This window comes from Diabrotica virgifera, chromosome 4, assembly GCF_917563875.1.
Source record: "Diabrotica virgifera virgifera chromosome 4, PGI_DIABVI_V3a".
NCBI classification, from domain to species: Eukaryota; Metazoa; Arthropoda; class Insecta; order Coleoptera; family Chrysomelidae; genus Diabrotica; species Diabrotica virgifera.
This window is the reverse complement of record NC_065446.1, coordinates 45,234,099-45,253,455: the sequence shown is the minus strand read 5'-3', so window position 1 is coordinate 45,253,455 and position 19,357 is coordinate 45,234,099. Positions and strand designations below refer to the sequence as shown.

Sequence of the window (19,357 nt, the reverse complement as noted above, 5' to 3'; positions counted from 1 at the left end):
CCTACTCACTCGTCCAAGTACATTTCTATCTTTACTAGGACGGTGGCAGTCGGAAAATATAAAACGGGATATAAGTACAAATAGAAAATGTGCTGAAAGGGAGAGCGTTAGATTTATGGAGCTGTAAGAAGCTGAGGAAGCATTATGGAATATAAAAATAAGGATGCTAGAAGTGCGGCCCTGAAACGAATAAAAATGCACATGAATATTCCTGGTTTAACAGAAAACGACGTATTAAAAAAATAATTCCATGAGAACTATGTATCAACAGGAAGCCGACGAAAAATAAAAGCATCAACTACAACAGATGCGTCAACTGAAGACATTTATGTGCCCAATATAGCGTGGTTTGATATCGCAGATCGATTTTTATATGCTGTAATGAAGATCAGAAAAAGATTCTTTCATCTGCTAAGTAATAACGTGTAATAATATTTTTTCGTATTATCAGTGTGTTAACCTTCGGATGAACAAGCGGGGGAAATTGTGACCCCAGCGTATGTTTTTCTTTAATAAATTCAAAAGTATTTTCAATTTTTAACTCATTATTTTTTTATTTGACTTTAATATCATTCTAGATATCCTCATATTTTGAAATAAAAAAAAATTCCTATATTTTACGAATAAAAAATATATTCTGAAGTTGATGTTTAGTAAAATAGCGTTTATTATGTGTAATTCCAAGTAGTTTTACGCTAATGACGTCACCTTTGCAAAGTAACAAGACACTTACTCAACATACACACTACACAAGACACTAATACTCATGTTGTGACTGGCTGAATGACATAAAGTCCATGCCATAAAAAAAATTAAAAAAAAACTTCATTTTTTTGTTAATTGTCATTTTTGACATTTTTGACCTGGGGTCATTCCCCCCCCCCTTGGTCATCCGTGTAACAAAAAAAGGTTGGTCATCGGAAGGTTAAAACATATTTACGGCAAAGGTGCGTAAACGCAACCTTTATTGTTATTTTTTTTTGGCACGAGGATAATCTCTTTAATGTTTTCTTTTTGCTGAATTACCATATCAATAGATTTAAATTGTGTTATATGGTATTATTCTTCTCTTTCCATTTTATCATTTTTCTGTTAACAAAAATATTACTTATACGAGTATTTACATATTTTGATTATTTCTACATTAATAACTGGTACTGTATACTCGTTATTTTTGGTACTTTTAGAGGTAGAGTAATCCACTCAAAGCAAACAAATTTCTCTTTTTATTACATACAGTTATAATACAGTAATAAATCCATAAATAGCGCAATATCAAAGAAACCGTAAACCCATACCTTTTGGCAGACCTTCTTTCCATTTTTTCATCTCTTCACAGACACCGACGTGCCAATCGTTGTTTAGTTCGGCATTACGAACATCTGGTTATTTCGCTATATAAAATAGTTTATTGTTTTATTCAAACTTCTTTTACTAGGTACACCAAAAGTAAGGAGCATTTCTAACAACGAGGAATCGAGATTTATACTTTGGGTATTGTTATGTATGTACAAATATCCGTTACTTGACGTTACATTACATTAGTTACACTACATGATAATTTAATGATTTATGCACATGTTCATACAAACATTTTTTTCTCTCATATTTGTAGCAACTCTTTGAATTTTTGGATTGACCATTTGCAATAGTTGTTCAAATTGCTCGGTAGTTATTCTTAAATGGTTTTTAAATGTATCTTAATCTTCATTTACTACTTCACTTAGAAAATTAAACGAAGCTCCAAGCGCCTCACGTATCCAATTATGAGTCCAAATTTTCCTTTTTTATTTCTTTTTTTTATTTCATGCTCATATTTTAACATATCAGTAGTCAGCAACCACTTAAATACCCTCCATAATCATTTTCGCCATCTTTGCAATGGTTATTAGATTTGACGTCCAAGTAATTTACACGATCAAAGTAGCTTCCAAGTAAGCGCGCGCAGCGTCCAAGTTGACTTGGACTAAGTACACTTGGATCCAACTTGGATCGTGTCAACCCGTCTTAACGCTAGCTACGACAAAGATCAGGAGTAGCTGATGCAGTAGAGATAATAGTAACACTGAAATGGAACTGGGCAGGTCACGTGGCTTGAATGACTGATAACAAATGGACAAAGCGGATACTGGAATGGAAAGAAAGAGATGATGCCTACCGAAGCAGAGGTTGTCCACCAACACGTTGGACTGATGATCTAAAATGTTGTCATAACAATTGGATGTTAGAAGCACAATATCGAAATATATGGAAAACTATGAGGGAGATCTATGTCCAGCAGTGGAGAAGCGAAGAATGAATGATGACATCTAATAGGCCTGGATCCCGCGTACCAAAAAAAAGTTAATTATTCGCAAGCTGAAAATTTGTTAATAGATTAACGGTATCTAGTCAAACTTTGATGTACGGGAGTAACACTGGAACAGGGGAAGTTTTAATTGTGGAACAGGTCAAAAATTTGGAACGTCAGACTACGAAAACGTCCCACGTATTTTGTCGGACAGAACTTTCAATTGCTTTGTTACCCTTCCCCTCATTAAACTCTCATGTAAAAATCAGACTGCTATTTATCACCTGTCATAATTCCTGCCCAATAAAATGCCCAGTTGGTGTTAATACCAGTCTGATTTTTGCATGAGAGCTTAATGAAAGGGTAACAAATCAATTGGAAGTTCTGTCCGACAAAGACATGGGACGTTTTCGTAGTATGACGTTCCAAATTTTTAAATTGTTCCACAATTAAAACTTCCCCTGTTGCAGTGTTCCCATACATCAAAGTGTGTCCGACTAGACACCGTTAGGCCATTAACAAATTTTCAGCTTGCTATTAATCAACTTTTTTGGTACGCGGGATTCAGGCCTATAATGCGTTCACCAAGATACATAGACGAGTATGTTTATGATAAATATGAATCAAACATTGATAGATCACAGTTTGGATTTTCGAAAGCACATGGAACTATTGTGCGTCCCACCTTGACTTTACAGTAGAGGTTCTTATGACCAACAGTGATGCCAAATTTTATCAGAAACAGGTTTTAAGCAAACATACTTTTTTCTATAGGATAACTATTAATAACTTAGGAATTAATATTATTGACATTTTGTGGCTGTCAGGGGTTCTAAAACATTTTTTTTTCGAAAAATACCTTTATGTGAACAAAATAAAAATAACTTTGTATAAAACATTTATATAATAATGTATTTAAGCCCATAAATATGTTAAACCTTAATAAATACGTAGGTACCTACAGAAATAATTAAAATACATTTAAACTATACAGGCTGTTTCATTAATAATTGTCCATATAGCAACTGGAGAAACCTTAGCACAAAATACGAAGATTTAACCTAAAACACTTAAATAAAATGTGGTTCCTTACTGAGTTACAGGGTGTTTTATCTAAAAATTTAAAAACTATTTTTGCTCAGCATTTTAAAACTAGTCGACGTATCCTTTTCATACTTAGCAGAAAGTGCGACTACTAGACACCCTACTAAATTATGATAAACAAACGTTTCTAGCTACTACCAGAGGCGTACGACAGGGGATGGTGAATGGTTGACCCTTCTCATATTCTACGCCACTGGAGGAATTACTATTTAAGTGCCATTTTTAGATTCTACAATACTTTCTACGTAAATAATGTACTCTTTATTGGTAACGATAAAGTCATTAGTTTTTGAGATATTTGTTAAATAAAATATTTGAGATATAAGTTAAATATGAAACGGCACAGTTATTTTGATTAATTTATGATGTGATTCATATGATTAAAATTTAAAAATTATTTTTACCCAGTACTTTAAAACTATTTGGCGTATCCTTATCATACTTGGCAGGAAGTGTAGATACTGTACACCCTACTAAATTAAGATAAACAAACGTTTCTAGCTACTACCAGAGGCGTACAACAGGGGATAGTGGCTGGTTGACCCTTCCTAAATTCTAAGCCACTGACGAAATTGCTATTTTAGTGTAATTTTTTGATTTTGCAATACTTTTTATGTAAATAATATACTCTTCATTCGTAACGATAAAATGATAGTTTTCGAGATATTTGAAATTAAAAATTAAGCGACACAATACATTAATCAAAATAACAGTGTCGTTTCATTTTTAACTTCAAAGATCTCGAAAACTAACGACTTTATCGCAACGAATGAGGAGTATATTATTTTCATAGAAAGTATTGGAGAATCCAAAAATTGAACTATAATAGCAATTTCGCCAGTGGCGTAGAATTTGGAAAGGGTCAACCATTCACTTTCCCCCGTCGTACGCCTCTGGTAATAGCCAGAAACGTTTAACATAATTTTAGTAGCTTGTACAGTACCTATACTTCCTGCCAAGTATGAACAGGATACGTCGAATAGTTTTAAAATACTGAGCAAAAATAGTTTTTAAATTTTTAGATAACACACCCTGTAACTCAGTAAGGAACCACATTTTATTTAAGTGTTTTGGGTTAAATCTTCGTATTTTGTGCTAAGGTTTCTCCAGTTACTATATGGACAATTACTAATGAAACACCCTGTATATTTTAGCTTCTTTCTACATAATCCCGTCTTCCTCACATTCACTGCCACTGTCGTAGGGTGTAAACACATTAAAATGACATCAATTTCATCTTGGAAATCAGTCATTAAGAATAACAATAAACTGCAATTAGGATCCAAATTTTCCAAATAAGCAATGAGTTACTCAATACAATCAGTAATAATTTTAAGCTTTTTTTTTTTGTTTTTTTTTTGTTTGTTTGAAAAATGGCTTTGGCAGAGCCAATTAGCCAGACTTGTTTGTGATTGATTGATGATTGCAGATTCATAGTCATAAATTTCTTATTCATAACATAAAATTTTAAGCTTATTTAATATTCTTTGTTATAATTTAATTTAGGTGAACTGACCATCAACAATTATACTTTATTTATTCTCAACTGTAGGACCTGGTAGGTCAATATAAAACTTTACTTAAACTTGACTGACAATCTATTGTATATTTTTCTTGACATTACTTCAGAACTGTCTATACTGTCAATACATAAATTAACAACCATAGAACAACATCCACTTTTAATGTTGAATATTCTAACATTCTTAGCCAAAAAAAGTTATTACGAATATCGATTATAAAATTGCTGATTACTTTTCGAAAATGATTATCACTCACAAAAAAAAAACAATGAAAAATATTGTTTTACTTGACTGTAACGGGTTAGTTTTAATTTAACATTTTTAGGGACCGACATTTTTAGGACCTTAAGGATTAAAAGCTCCCATAAGGATTGTATTGCCGTATGTTCGTGTACTGTAAAGTCAAGATGAGACAGACATTAGAGAAGCAGTTTCAGATCTCCAGGTCCTTATACAGGGATGTAGAGACGTAGAGATGTTAATATGGATGTATATTTGTGTTTTCTGCGTTAGAGAAGTCTGGCCAATTCTCAAGGGGTTAATAATGACTTGATCTCTTTTATTGGTAGGATTATTCAACAGGAATGACAGATTCCAGATATGCAAATATGCCTAGGATAATGAGCACAGTGTGCAAAGGAAAAATCCATCAATAATCATTAAAGAAAATAAAGGAAAATCAAAGAAGCAGCACACGTCTTAGGTAATGAAGAAAAATGTGTATAAATACATTATACAGGGTGTCCAGAAACTCAACCGACAAACGAATACAGGAGATTCCTCAGATTATTTCATTCATAGGAGATTCTGACCAATAGAAAGCTACATAAATCTAAATTAAATCGATAATTTTTGATAATTTCCCGTCGTCAAGTATATTACGTCAGATGCCCTTCGTTGCTACGAAAAAATGCATTCAGTGACATTAATGGCAATTAATGTTTTAAAAATTATAAAAGTGATGACTTTCAACCGTCAAATTAATATTTATAACAACTGTGTGTTTAATTGTACTAATTTGTACTTACATAAATAAATTACAATAAAATTTTGGTGTTGAACAGTTTTATTCATGAAATAATCGCAACAAATTGCACTCGATCTCTAAAATTAATATAGAATTTTAGAGCTCTTGTGCAATTACTACTGATAATTTTAAGACAATTTCACCCAATTCACTTAGTCCGAAAATGCTTCCTAAGGGAGCTAGAGCTATTTGAAGATGGCGTCCGGTAATTAGTTTTTCTTAAATACCTCCGGAACGCTTCTATTTAGAAAAACAAAAATTGATATGCGTATTTATCTTCCAGAGATAAATCGATTCCATCCATTGCAAATTTCTAGTACCGGTCATAGGCGTCCGTTTTGGGTAGGTCAACGGTTACTTTATCGCATAACTTTTTTGTCTTTAACTTTTAAGCATTTTTGACTCTGGATTATTAAATTGTGAGGTATTCTTGTACTAAAAGGTACTCTTGTTTTAAGTCGATAGGATACACCGTTTTCTAGAAAATTGATTTAAAAATTTTTCGTTTTTTAAATTTCAAAAAAAATTAAAAAAAAAAAACTATTTAGAAAAACGAAAACTTGTACGTTCAATTATATTCCAGAGATGAATCGATTTCATTAATTGCGAATTTATAGCATCGGTAATATGCGTCGGTTTTGGGTAGGTCAACGGTTAATCGCATAACAGTCAATCGCATAACTTTTTTGTCTTTAATTTTTAAGCATTTTTTACACTAGATTATTAAATTATGAGGTATTCTAGTAGTAAAAGTTCCTCTTGCTCCAAGTTGGTAAAATACACCGTTTTTTTCGAAAAAATTTTTCAATTTTTTTTCAAATTCAAGAGACGAAAAATTTTCAAATCGATTTTTCTAGAAAACGGTGCGTCCTACCGACTTAAATCAAGAGAACCTTTTAGTACTAGCATACCACACAATTTAATAATCCAAAGTGAAAGATGCTTAAAATGTAAAGATAAAAAAGTTATGCAATAAAATAACCGTTACCCTACCCAAAACGGACGCCTATGACTGGTACTATAAATTCAATTTATCTCTGGAAGATAAATATGCGTACAAATTTTTGTTTTTCTAACGAGAAGCGTTCTGAAGGTATTTAAGAAAAACTAGTTACCAGACGCCATTTTCAAAGAGCTCTAGCTCCCTTAGGAAGCATTTTCGGACTGGGTGAATTTGGTTAAATTGTCTTAAAATTACTTGAGGAATCTCCTGTCTTCGTTTGTCGGTAGAGTTTCTGGACACCCTGTATATGTTGTACAGCTGGTTCCTAAAAAAACTGATACGACTCTTAGTAAGATTTAATCATTTTGAGCAGTGTATTTGATTGGTCCTGCAGTGGGAGCACGCAAAATAGAATTCTATTTTAGTGACGTCTTGTTGCCTAGCAACCGTCGATTCTCCCATTATGAAATTCTATTTTGTGACGTCAGCAAAATAGAATTCTATTTTGCGTGCTCTGGGCACTGATATTATATTATATTTATTATGACAGATAAATAATAAAATAAACAAACAAGCAACGAACAACTGATTACATATTATGTTAATTCATAAATTGTAATAATTATTAAGGTCTAAATTTTGATATTATTTGGAATTCTTGCAGTTTTTGCATCTTTAAAAGGATTCTCTTCTAATCTCTCCAAAAGCGTACGATCTTCATGAGCGGTAGATATTTTTGGTCTTCCAGAACCTTGCTTTCTTTCGAGAGTTTCTTGTTCTCTCGATCTTTTATTAATATTAAAAACTGTTCTGCTTACGTTAAAATGGTTCTTTACGGCAGAGAGTGACCAACCATCTTCTAATTTACTTACAATTCTTGCTTTTACTTCTTTGCTAGCATGTGAAGCCATTTTCTGAGGTTGAACAGAATAAGTTATCTGACAAATTTTAAGATTTGGCAGTGACAGTGACCGTATGTAAATAATAAGTATTTATCCTTCAAAATACACTGCTCAATTTTCTACAAAATGGGCTTGAAGAGTCGTATCACTTTTTTTTAAAACCAGCTGTACATTATATTATTTTGATTTTAATTAGTATATTACCCTCAATATAAAAAATTATTACCTGCATTGGAAAATTTTGAGCAGTATTGGTCAATATCTTCAATGCTTCTTCCCTGGGAGCATTCATAATTCTTTCAGCAGCTTGTAAACTTAGCTCTTGAAACTGCCACACCTTCAATGGAGCCAATTCACTGGAAGTATCTTCAAGATGCGTTTTAAATTTATCTAACTGATTTTTAAGGTTAGGGAATATTTGTCTGAAAATTAGAAAATAGAAGTATTTACACAAACATCACATATTTATAAGATATTCAAGTAAAGCTATCGTTACCACTCACGCTAACCTAACACTACATTTGGCCATTGGGAGCACAATGACTTCTTATTGGGACTCATATTGTTTTACGATCTACAAGTGTTACTTTTCACTATTTTTAAAAGTTGTTAAAAATATTTACATCCTTGATATTTTATTACCGCGCAGAAAATATAATTTAATAATAAATATAAGACAATAACAGTATTTTTCGCCCCACCCTACTTAAACTAAAACGAGAAAGTTCCCGGAATATGACTGTATACCATGTAGTTAAAAAACTTTAAACACGTTGAAGTAAAAAACTTCTTAGTAGTAGGTATAATTTAATTAAAAATCTTAAAAATCCAACTGGATTACATAAATGTGTCCAGAACGAACGTTTTTGGACCTATCAGTCCATCATCAGTGAACTCTTGTGCTTGCAAAATAGCCTCAAAACCAAAGAGTGGTTATATGTAGAATTAAATTAGATTCTTAAATTGAGTGGTCGTTTGCCAAAAGCTTATATGTCCATTTTTGCTACTTTTCAGGAGATCAAATTCAAATTTCTACGACGTCCATAAAATCACAGTTTTAGAAATATCATATTTGGTTTTGAGTTTAATTTTCTTACAGCTATCCATATGAGTTTACCTAGCTACAAATTTCATTAAAATTTTCTGTTAATTTTGCAAAATGCAAAAAATTTACGGATCTAAGTGCACATAATATCAGCTTTTGGCAAACGCTTTTTAAATAAACTACTGACAACATTGTAATAAAATTTGGTGGGTTTTAAGAAGTAGTTATTGCGCATTTTTTGACATTCAACTAGCAATTTTTTATTTACCATTGGCGCGCATACGGGTAATGGTCTAAATTTTTTTAAAGAAAAAATAGTACGCCACTGAGATATTTCAAATTAAAGATTATTTTTGAATTCCTCATTTAATTTATGATAAAAAACCTCTCTTGTCTTATTTTCATATGGTGCACCATTTTTATCTAAAAAAATATATATCTTGACGCGTATTTTTCATTTATTTAATACATTATCAAGAACTATCTAATAAGATAATACTAATCTAGAACAATAATAGAATATAACACTAATACGATTTAAACTAGGCTCAAAGCTACAACAAATGTTCAAAATTACCCCTTTCAGAGGTGAAAGTAGAATTTTATATTCATCATTGGCGCTCGTACGGGTAATGGTCTGAATTTTTGTAATGAAAATAATATACGCCACTGAGATATTCCAAATTAAAAATCATTTTTGAATTCTTCGTTTAAGTTTTGATAAAAAATCTATCTTGTCTTTTTTTCATACGATGCGCCGTTCTTATGCAAAAAATAAAACATCTTAACATTTACAAAGTATTTGAAATGAGTTTCTATTATGGAAACTACCTCGAATACTTTGTAAGCGTTAAGATGTATTATTTTTCTTGTATAAAAACGGTGCCTCATATGAAAAAAGGCAAGATATATAGGGTGAGGCAGATAACTGGCCTATTAGAAATATCTTGAGAACTAAAGGCAACATAATCATGAAAATTGGAATAAAGGAGTTTTGAAGGATGATCTATTAAATGAAAATATTTTCATCTCTTTGCAACTTCCGGTTATACGGGAAGTTGCTTATAACTTCGTTTTTTTAAATGGGACACCCTGTATATTTTTACATTTTTGGATTCTCTTCGATGTCTTCTTTCTTAAAATATGAGGTTTTGTAATATTATACAGGGTATTTTAAAAGATAATTACGTTTTTTTATTAATTTCGCAGCAACATTCACACCCTGTAGAATTGTAGTAGTTTGACTTCTAAAACTCTACTTACGTTCAAATGATTTTTAATATACTCTACTATTGTTAAGAATTATTAGTATAGCCAAATTTTTAATTTTAGTATACAGGGTTGGTCGAAACTCGGAATGAGTATTTTCTGAGTTTTCTTAAATGGAACACCCTGTATTTTTGTATTGTAGTGAAATGATATTTTATAGTTCTTTTTTTATTTCTTAAGCATTCCCTATACCTAACTGCTTTAATTTGTGAGTTATTGGTAATTCAAGCTAAACATTAATTGCAACAAAAAATACGTAAAATTTTATTAGGTTGGCCGTGAAAATACTCAATCCCAAATAATTTTTCAGAAATAAATCCATATTAATCCAGACTGGTCCTTAAAATTACCAATAATGGTTTAGCTATCAAAATACCTACATAGTTAAGATTGTTGGTGCGATTAACAATTAAGCACAAATTAAAGCAGTTAGGTATAGGAACTGCTTAAGAAATAAAAAAGTATCGACCAACCCTGTATACTAAAATTAAAAATTTAGCTATAATAATGATTCTTAACAATAGTAGAGTATATTAAAAATCATTTGAACGTAAGTAGAGTTTTAGATGTCAAACTACTACAATTCTACAGGGTGTTAATTTTGCTACGAAATTAATAAAAAAACGTAATTATCTTTTAAAATACCCTGTATAATATTACAGAACCTCATATTTTAAGAAAGAAGACATCGAAGAGAATCCAAAAATGTAAAAATATACAGGGTGTCCCATTTAAAAAAACGAAGTTATAAGCAACTTCCGGTATAACCGGAAGTTGCAAAGAGGTGAAAATATTTTCATTTAATAGATCATCCTTCAAAACCCCTTTATTCCAATTTTCATGATTCTGTTGCCTTTAGTTCTCGAGATATTTCTAATAGGCCCTTTATTTGCCTCACCCTGTATTTTTTGTCACAAATTATACGAGCAATTCAAAAATGATTTTTAATTTGACATATCTCAGTGGCATACTATTTTTTTCTTAAAAAGAAATTCAGACCAATACCCATACGCGCGCCAATGATGAATATAAAATTCTTCTGCCACCAGTGAAGGTCATTTTGAACATATGTTGTAGCTTTGCGCCTAGTTAAAATCTTATTAGTGTCATTTTCTGTTATTTTTCTAGTTTAGTATTTTATTGTATTAGATACTTTTTGGTAATGTATTAATGAAATGAAAAATACGCGTTAAGATATTCATTTTTTGCATAAAAACGGCAAATCATATGAAAATAAGGCAAGAGAGGTTTTTTATCAGAAATTAGTTATGGAATTCAAAAATAATTTTTAATTTTGAATATCTCAGTGGCGTACAATTTATTTGTTTAAAAAAATTCAGACCGTTACCCTTATGCGCGCCAATGATGAATAAAAAATTCTTATTTGTGTGTCAAAAATGCGCAAAACTTACCAAATTTCATTGTCATAGCTCAACCGGTGTAATAAATAAATTAGCAGCTTGGAAAAAAAAATTCAACACCCCGTATCTGGGAAACGAAGCATTTGCGGACATATTATGTTTATCGAGCAGACTGTACTTATTTTTTTATGTAGAATTAACCCATACAGTTTGTCATACTTATTTAGAAACACCCTGTATATTATAATGTAAGCTTCCTAAATAAAAAAAAATATTGCCAACATAATATAGTTAAACATTTTTAAAACAAAATCTTTATACAAAATAAAAAAATACTGCTCCTAAAAAAACAAGGTAAGTCCAAGAAATATAGAAAAAAAGAATGTGTGTGTACTTTGTACGCACGTAAGAAGTTATACTTCTATTATATGATTATATGATTATAAACGAAATTAATATACTTTTTATTTATATTTTATTTAAATATTAAATTAATTTATACTTACTACTTCTCAAACATTTTTATTAAAACAGTGCCAAAAAACATTAAAAATGCCACAAATGATTTCTGAACATTAATTGTCGGAAAAATTTTTAACTAAATACGTATTTTCTGAAAATAAAATTATATAATAAATATACTTACAATCATAAAATGTATAAAAAAAAATAAAAAAATAAAAGTTTCTATTGGGATTCGAACCAACTTACCACGCGGCTGGTATTTGCGTTGTATTGGGATTCCCGCATTAAAACTTCGCCACAGAGACAGCTTGTCATTATGTGCGAAGATCGTCTAACTAAACAGATTAACCTTTTGACATTTTTAACTTATGTAAATCAAATTATTCTGATTTTGAATTGAAATGATTTAGAATTGAAAAAATACAACAAAACATAGAGTAAGAAGACAATATATTAGGTGAATATTGATAGAAATTTTGATGGTAATCAAATTATGTAAATAAAAGTATTACATACTACTTATGTATTTTGGTAGGTTCAAGGTAGGTATCGGAGCCCGTATAACGACTAATAAATTTCGCAATCACTTGCGTCGTGCAAAGTGGCTATGTTCAAATATCATAACAAAATTTGATCAACTATTTATAAAACACTTACCAGTGAAAGATTCTTTAGCTTTGAATAAGCGAGATCTGCGGCACTCATACTAGGCACAGTTTGATGAGCTTTCACATTGGCATGCAACAATCATCTCTTCTATGTAAATAAGTCCAAAAATATAATATGAAAACTATTTAAAAAGGCAGTATAACTATTAACTAACTTTTTGTTTGTTGTTTCTCTTCCTACAAATTTTAAAACGCAACAAGCATACATTATAACCAAACCATGCACAGTCCCACAGCTGTGCCACAGCTGCCATATTGGATAATTTTTGTCATGTCATTTGAACATCCAATCAGAACAAAGTTATAATGCGCATGCGCCCGGTCGCTAGGTTTTCCCATATAAAATTTCACCGTCATTACGCCCGTAAAGAAGTATAACTTCAAAAAATGTCTGCCAAAATATGATAAATCCACTTCAAGTGTACAAATCTGCTTTTGGCATGCGCAATGTTTTATGACTTACAACTGACAAGGGTACATATCAGCTTTTGGCAAACGTTGATTTGGTCATGTGGACATATCCCGATTTAAACATGGAACGTAAACTACATTTCACAGTACACTGGACATATCTACTTTGGGCAGATGAGGCATATAATCACACACTATCAACTGGCATAAAAAAGTCCAAATCACAAAAAGTGGAAACTTTTTGTCAAACGGCCACAGAATTGTAAAATTGTAAAGCCGATGTTAGTGGATACCTTCCTGGAACATAAAGAATCCCTACACGAAATCTTAAACAACCATCTTGGTCAACTGACGTCTGCCAAGTACTTGGCAGCTCACTTGGCAGACGTCAGTTGACGTCTGCCACGATAGTTGTTTAAGCTTTCTTGTAAGGTATCCACTAACATCGGCTTTAAGCCCTTACAATTTTACAATTAAAGAATGTAAATTGAATTCTACATATCGCCGCCGCCTACGAAAAGTATAACTCCGAAAAATGCCGTTAAGAGTAGAACTTTCAATGAACGCCGCGAAAAATATTATTTTCGATTATATGATTGTGAAAACTATAATCCCAATAAAGTGTTAGCGAAAAATTTATTTTTTGAGAAGTATCGGCAAAAAACATCATTTCTGTTTGTGGATCCACGAAAATTATAATTAGTAAAAAGTTCTCAGAAATAATTGTTTTCGTCGGCAGAAACAGAAACAGAAAGGGAAATAATTGTTTTCGTCGGCATCTGTTATGAACTAAATCTTTTCATTATAAATATTTTGAGAGTTATAATCGCGGACACGCATATAAAAAAAATTGTAATCGCCAATACTTATCAAAGAGTTATTATTTTCACTGGAAATGTATTAGGAATCACATTAATCATAGGTACGAGCGATATAACCACTGTTTGGTTTTGGGGCTATTTTGCAAATGCAAGTGTTCATTGATGATGGACTGATAGGTCCGAAAACGTTCGTTCTAACCACATTTATGTAATACATTTGGATTTTTAAGATTATTAATTAAATTACACCTACTACTAATGAGTTTTTTACTTCCATGTTAGAGTTTTCATAACCTACTTACTTTTCTTAAACAGTAGTTTGTATATCATCATTAACATTCATAGAAAATTCAAAGTAAACTATAATAATGGTGAATAACCTTACTTAAGTTTTGCAAAATCAAATCCTTCTAATTCTGTATCCTCATCCTCCTGCGATGCCTCAGCTGAGTTTTGATCTTCATGTAGTTCTGTGTCATCTTGAGATTTATATTCAGTTGATTTCATTTGAAGTTCCACTCCATATCCAGATAGCCGTAGGTTTTTAGAGTCATTTCCCTATAAATAAATAAAAAAGCAAAATTTTTAGATTTTTTTAGATCTTGCTAAATAAAAAATTAAGCACACGGTTTGCGACCTGCTCATATCGTGTAGTCCACAGTACATCGTTCTTTTTTGAAAATGATAGGCGCTCTTACCATTGAGCGACAGAGGGGATTTTGTCGGACAATTACTTTTTTAATAAACGTGTATTATTTGAACGTTAAAATAATTAAAATTATGACTTTTGTAATCGTCAAAGTTAACCTGCCATAATTAACATATTTGCTTTATCGGACTAACGAAACGAGGCTGTAAATTTGTAGGACCAGATATCGACAATTTTTAGTAATTAATTATACGTACTTTCAATTGAAATTGAAGAGTTTCGTATTAGGGTGATTCCATTTCAAATCACTCAATTTTGGATCAAAAAACTTTTGGATCTCCGATTTGTCCGAAAATTGGTATATACCATCTGCGGAATGTAAAAGTAGGACATTTAAGGTCGAATTATCTTCTTCTTCTTTTTTTTTTCTGAAAATGTTATTTTCAACGATTTTACAGGGATTTGGTATTTATTTATACAAATTTGCATTTTCTATCGTAAAGTATCAATGGAAAAAAGAATATTTTATTAGAAGGGACTCAAAAATGTCATTATATGTTATTTTTGATTCAAAACAAGTTTTTGATCAAATTTTATAGTGTAGAAAACGTTAAAATACCCTTTTTACATTTTCCTCCATTCCCAAAATATATCACATTCGATTTAGCTGGAAATTTGCCGACAGATAGCCAAAACATAGGACTTTAAGTGGTTAAAAGGATTTGAATTATTTTACAATACTAAAAAAGTTACATGCAATATCATAGTCAAAAATATAGGCGTCTACTGTAAGTACAATTAACTCGGAAAATATCGACATCACGACAAAAATTGTTAAAAAGAAATTGTAATAATTGTAAATACGGGAAGTATGGAGAGCATTGGGAGAGACAGGAATAAGTTGGCTAGCAGGTCTATTTAATAGAATTATGGAAGTTGGAATGGAGACATACAACAGTGTACAAACTACAGGGCTATAAAACTACTTAGCCACACCATGAAAATATGGGAGAGAGTAATTGATAGACAGATACGTGAAGAAATCGAAATATCCGATAATCAATTTGGCTTTATGCAACAGACGCAATTTTCATTGTAAGGCAACTGATGGAAAAATACAGGAATAAAGAGACCAACGCTCATATTTTAATTGATCTTGAGGAAGCATATGATAGAGTTCCTGGAGAGATTCTATGGTGGGCACTCAATAAGAAAGGAGTCCCTGGCGAATATGTAAAGATTGTGAGAGATATGTATGAGGGAGTAACGACTAGTGTTAGGACAGGTGTGGGAGAGGGTAGCATTCCATGGTGCCCAATGTATGCTGATTATGTAGTGTTAATAGGAAATAGTGAAAGAGACTTGAAACAAAAACTGGAACAGTGGAGACAAGCTCTGAAGGAAAAAGGTTTAAAACTTAGTAGGACAAAAACAGAGTATTTGGAATGTTCATTTAAAGATAGAGTTACTACAAATAAAATGGTATCTTTGGATGCTAAAATGATTTTGAAAAGCAATAGTTTTAAGTACCTAGGATCGGTATTACAGAGTAATGGAGAAATAGATGGAGATGCATGCAGTAGAATTAGGACTGGATGGATGAAGTGGAAAGAAGCGAGTGGTGTGTTGTGTAACAGAAAAATTCCAATGAAGCTGAAGGGAAAATTCTATAAAACAGCCATAAGACGGCCATATGATGTACGGAACTGAATGTTGGCAGTGAAAAAGAAAGAGGAACAACGAATGCCTGTGGCGAAAATGAGAATGCTTAGATGGATGAGTGGAGTGACAAAGAAGGATAAAATTAGAAATGAGTATATTAGGGGAAGTCTAGGTGTGGCACCAATTGATGCCAAAATGAGAGAGCATAGGTTAAGATGGTTTGGTCATGTTCAACGTCGAGACGTTAATCACCCAATACGAAGAATAGCTGAAGTGCAGATTCCTGGAAGGAGTAGGAGTGGTAGACCAAAGAAGACCAGGGGGAGACGATAAGGCAGGACATGTTGGTAAAGGGGATTAACATTGATATGACCCAAGATAGAATTGTTTGGAGAAATGCAATTAGGGAAGCCGACCCCGTATCGGGATAAGGCAAAGTGAATGATGATAAACAATTCACCATCATTGAATAAACCTTGAAAAGCTTGGCCGAAGTTGAAAATTTATCACTAAATTTAATTAACTCAGTGCCCAGAAGTTTACAAGAAGTCATTAATAATAATGGAGCTATGACAAAATATTAATATTTCAGCAGTTTCGAATTATTGTAATACATATATTTAAATTCCACCTTTGTTCAATGTAAAATTTATTCATTTTGTATTAATTTCAAATTAAATTTTTTATTTTTCCAGTGTGTTTTATTTATCCTAGTATCATACAACTCAATACAGTTTTGTATTTACAGTACAATTTACGAGAAACCCATCACACTTCTCGATTTGAAATTAAACATAATAATTTAAAGAGATTTATTAACTATCATTATTTTTGAATTGAAATATTTTCATAAATTATAATAAAACAAGAATCAATGTATGGGTACTAAATTGAGATGACCGGCAACATTGCCCTAGAAATCAGAATGACAGATTTGACAAGATCAACACTACCAGTTTTTTATGACGCGAAGTGTACCATTAACAAAACTGTACCGCACTAAAGCGACATCCTGCGGGTGTCGGACTCGTTGATCGCACCCTATTTTTTGTCCGACAAAAATAACTTATTTTATTTTAACGTATAATCTTTTGATTAAAATTAAAAATTATAGTTGTGCAATCACAAAACCTAACCGCGCTAGCGCTACAGGTTTAGGTGTGGGGCGTGCGGAAACGCGTCCAACCTGCACTCAAAAAGTAGAAAATTTTCAGAAGGTGGTAGACTCGCTCAAACTAAGCTGTTAAAACCATTTTTAAGACTTTTGTAGTCATTTAAAAAAAAGGACGATGTATTCTGGACTAGTGATTATTGATACAATGTACATATAAGTAAATATTGAAGTGATTCCAGCAAACAATAGACTCCTATGGAAAATGTCCATAGTTCCAGTCTGCTTTTCGACAGATCCTGCCTGTTAGGTTGAATTGATTTTAAATGGTGAAATGAAATATGTGTTGGAATAGGGCTTTTCATGGATTGTCATTTGTTTCGAGGTTCTGTCATGTGTCACATAATATTAATATATCTACGTCATACGTCTTTGGTTTATATCATTGATATATACCAATAACGTATGACGTAGATATATCAATATTTTGTGACACATGACAGCTCGAAGATCGAAACAAATGACTGTGAATGAAAAGCCCTATTACGGCGATGTATCTGTACTGTTTGATATATCTTTTAATATTTGATTAATATTTTCTTTAAAGAATACGTTTTAAGATATTTTTTAATTAATTAATGATAAAATTACCTTAACATAGTGACGGATGACATAATCGATCTTTCCGTCTACAGCTGCCTGTTTCAGAACTCTGTGAAATTTACCGAAAGACTTGGTTCCTATTTGACCATAAAGCACAACAGCTAAAGATCGATTAGCAGAACCGGGGAAGTGGTTGTCAATCCTGTGTAACTCTATTCTTTTGTGATTTTCACTAGGCTGAAAACAAAATAAATTTTTTAACCCTAGAATACGGGATCGTTTTTGCCAGACGTAAATACGGGACTATCGTAAATTTTACTACTCCATAGAAAAAAGCCTATATTTTTTACTTTGAATTTTTTTATTCATTATATAGAAAACAATTAAGATTCTTAGTATAAAAACAAAAGCATAAAATTATGAAAAAATACATATTTGGGTATTTTTAGGAACATAGGGTACAAATATCTCCTCGGTGTTCTCCGCAAATTGGCTTCTTGCACTCCTTGCAATAGTTGGGCGTCATGCGCCTTTTTTTGCTTGGACAGTAATGACAAGTCTTCCTCTTCTTTTCCTGTGCTATATTCACATCATTTTATTTAGTTATATTGAAGATATCAGCTATGTTTTGGCGAAAATTTCGACGTAAACTTGCAGTGTTGTATCTGGTTAGGTACTGGACTGTTAAATTCCGCTTGGATAATGGGAACAGGAGAAACAGACGAATTGTTTTCTGCATCAGTCTCGCTATTGGAGCCAGAGGATTCAGCTTCCAAATTGTCCTCTTCCCAGTCACTACCACTATCTTCAAACGGGTCTGGATCACTCTCTTCCCCATTCATAATACGTGCCGCTCCCTCTTCCAGTTGTTTTGCGGACAAAAACTTTGTATTTGACATCCTAATAAGAAAACGCAAATAGTATATTATGTAATGAGAACGAAAAAACAATTTACCTTAATTTTTTGTTACTAAAACACCCAAAATCAAAATACAAGCAATAAGAACCAGCTGATTTCTTGTGTGACGTAAACACGGGACTTTCGTAAAAATTACGAACCAGGCGACGAAAAATGGTGTTAGAATTGGAAATTATCACAACCGTCTTCTACACTATCAAGCTCGATACTAATTAGGAAGGTACTCAATTGGAGAAATCGTTAAAATAAACGAGAGTGTGCGAAAATGCCCGATGTATTATGAGCGTCGTCAAATTTACGAATGTCCCGTATTCTAGGGTTTTAACCAAACATATCTTTATTTGTAAATATATTATTATGTATAGAAAAAACTAAGTTTTCAATCTAATAGCACATAAAACAACATCAAAAGATGTTACTCTACATCCTACCAGATGGAAAGCAATGGGAACCTTCTCTGGTAACACCTCCGAGGCTTCTACAATTTGCAAGCCATAACGATGCTGAGACTAAAGAATATGAGAGAATTTTACAATTTATAATTCACGTCTCATCTGCTCAGCGCGGTAAAGTTCCAACGAGAA

General features: G+C 32.1%; 1 protein-coding gene across 1 annotated transcript in view; it reads right to left on the bottom strand.

Moving 5' to 3' along the window:
• Positions 1 to 19,357, bottom strand: part of LOC114327092 (UDP-glucose:glycoprotein glucosyltransferase) — a 100,365-nt gene that overhangs the window by 68,169 nt on the left and 12,839 nt on the right. The window contains exons 4-6 of the mRNA XM_028275592.1: positions 17,903 to 18,091; positions 14,215 to 14,387; positions 8,016 to 8,211 (exon numbers count right to left, since the gene is read on the bottom strand). Of these exons, the coding sequence (XP_028131393.1) occupies positions 8,016 to 8,211; positions 14,215 to 14,387; positions 17,903 to 18,091 (558 nt within the window). The remainder of the gene's footprint in view (positions 1 to 8,015; positions 8,212 to 14,214; positions 14,388 to 17,902; positions 18,092 to 19,357) is intronic.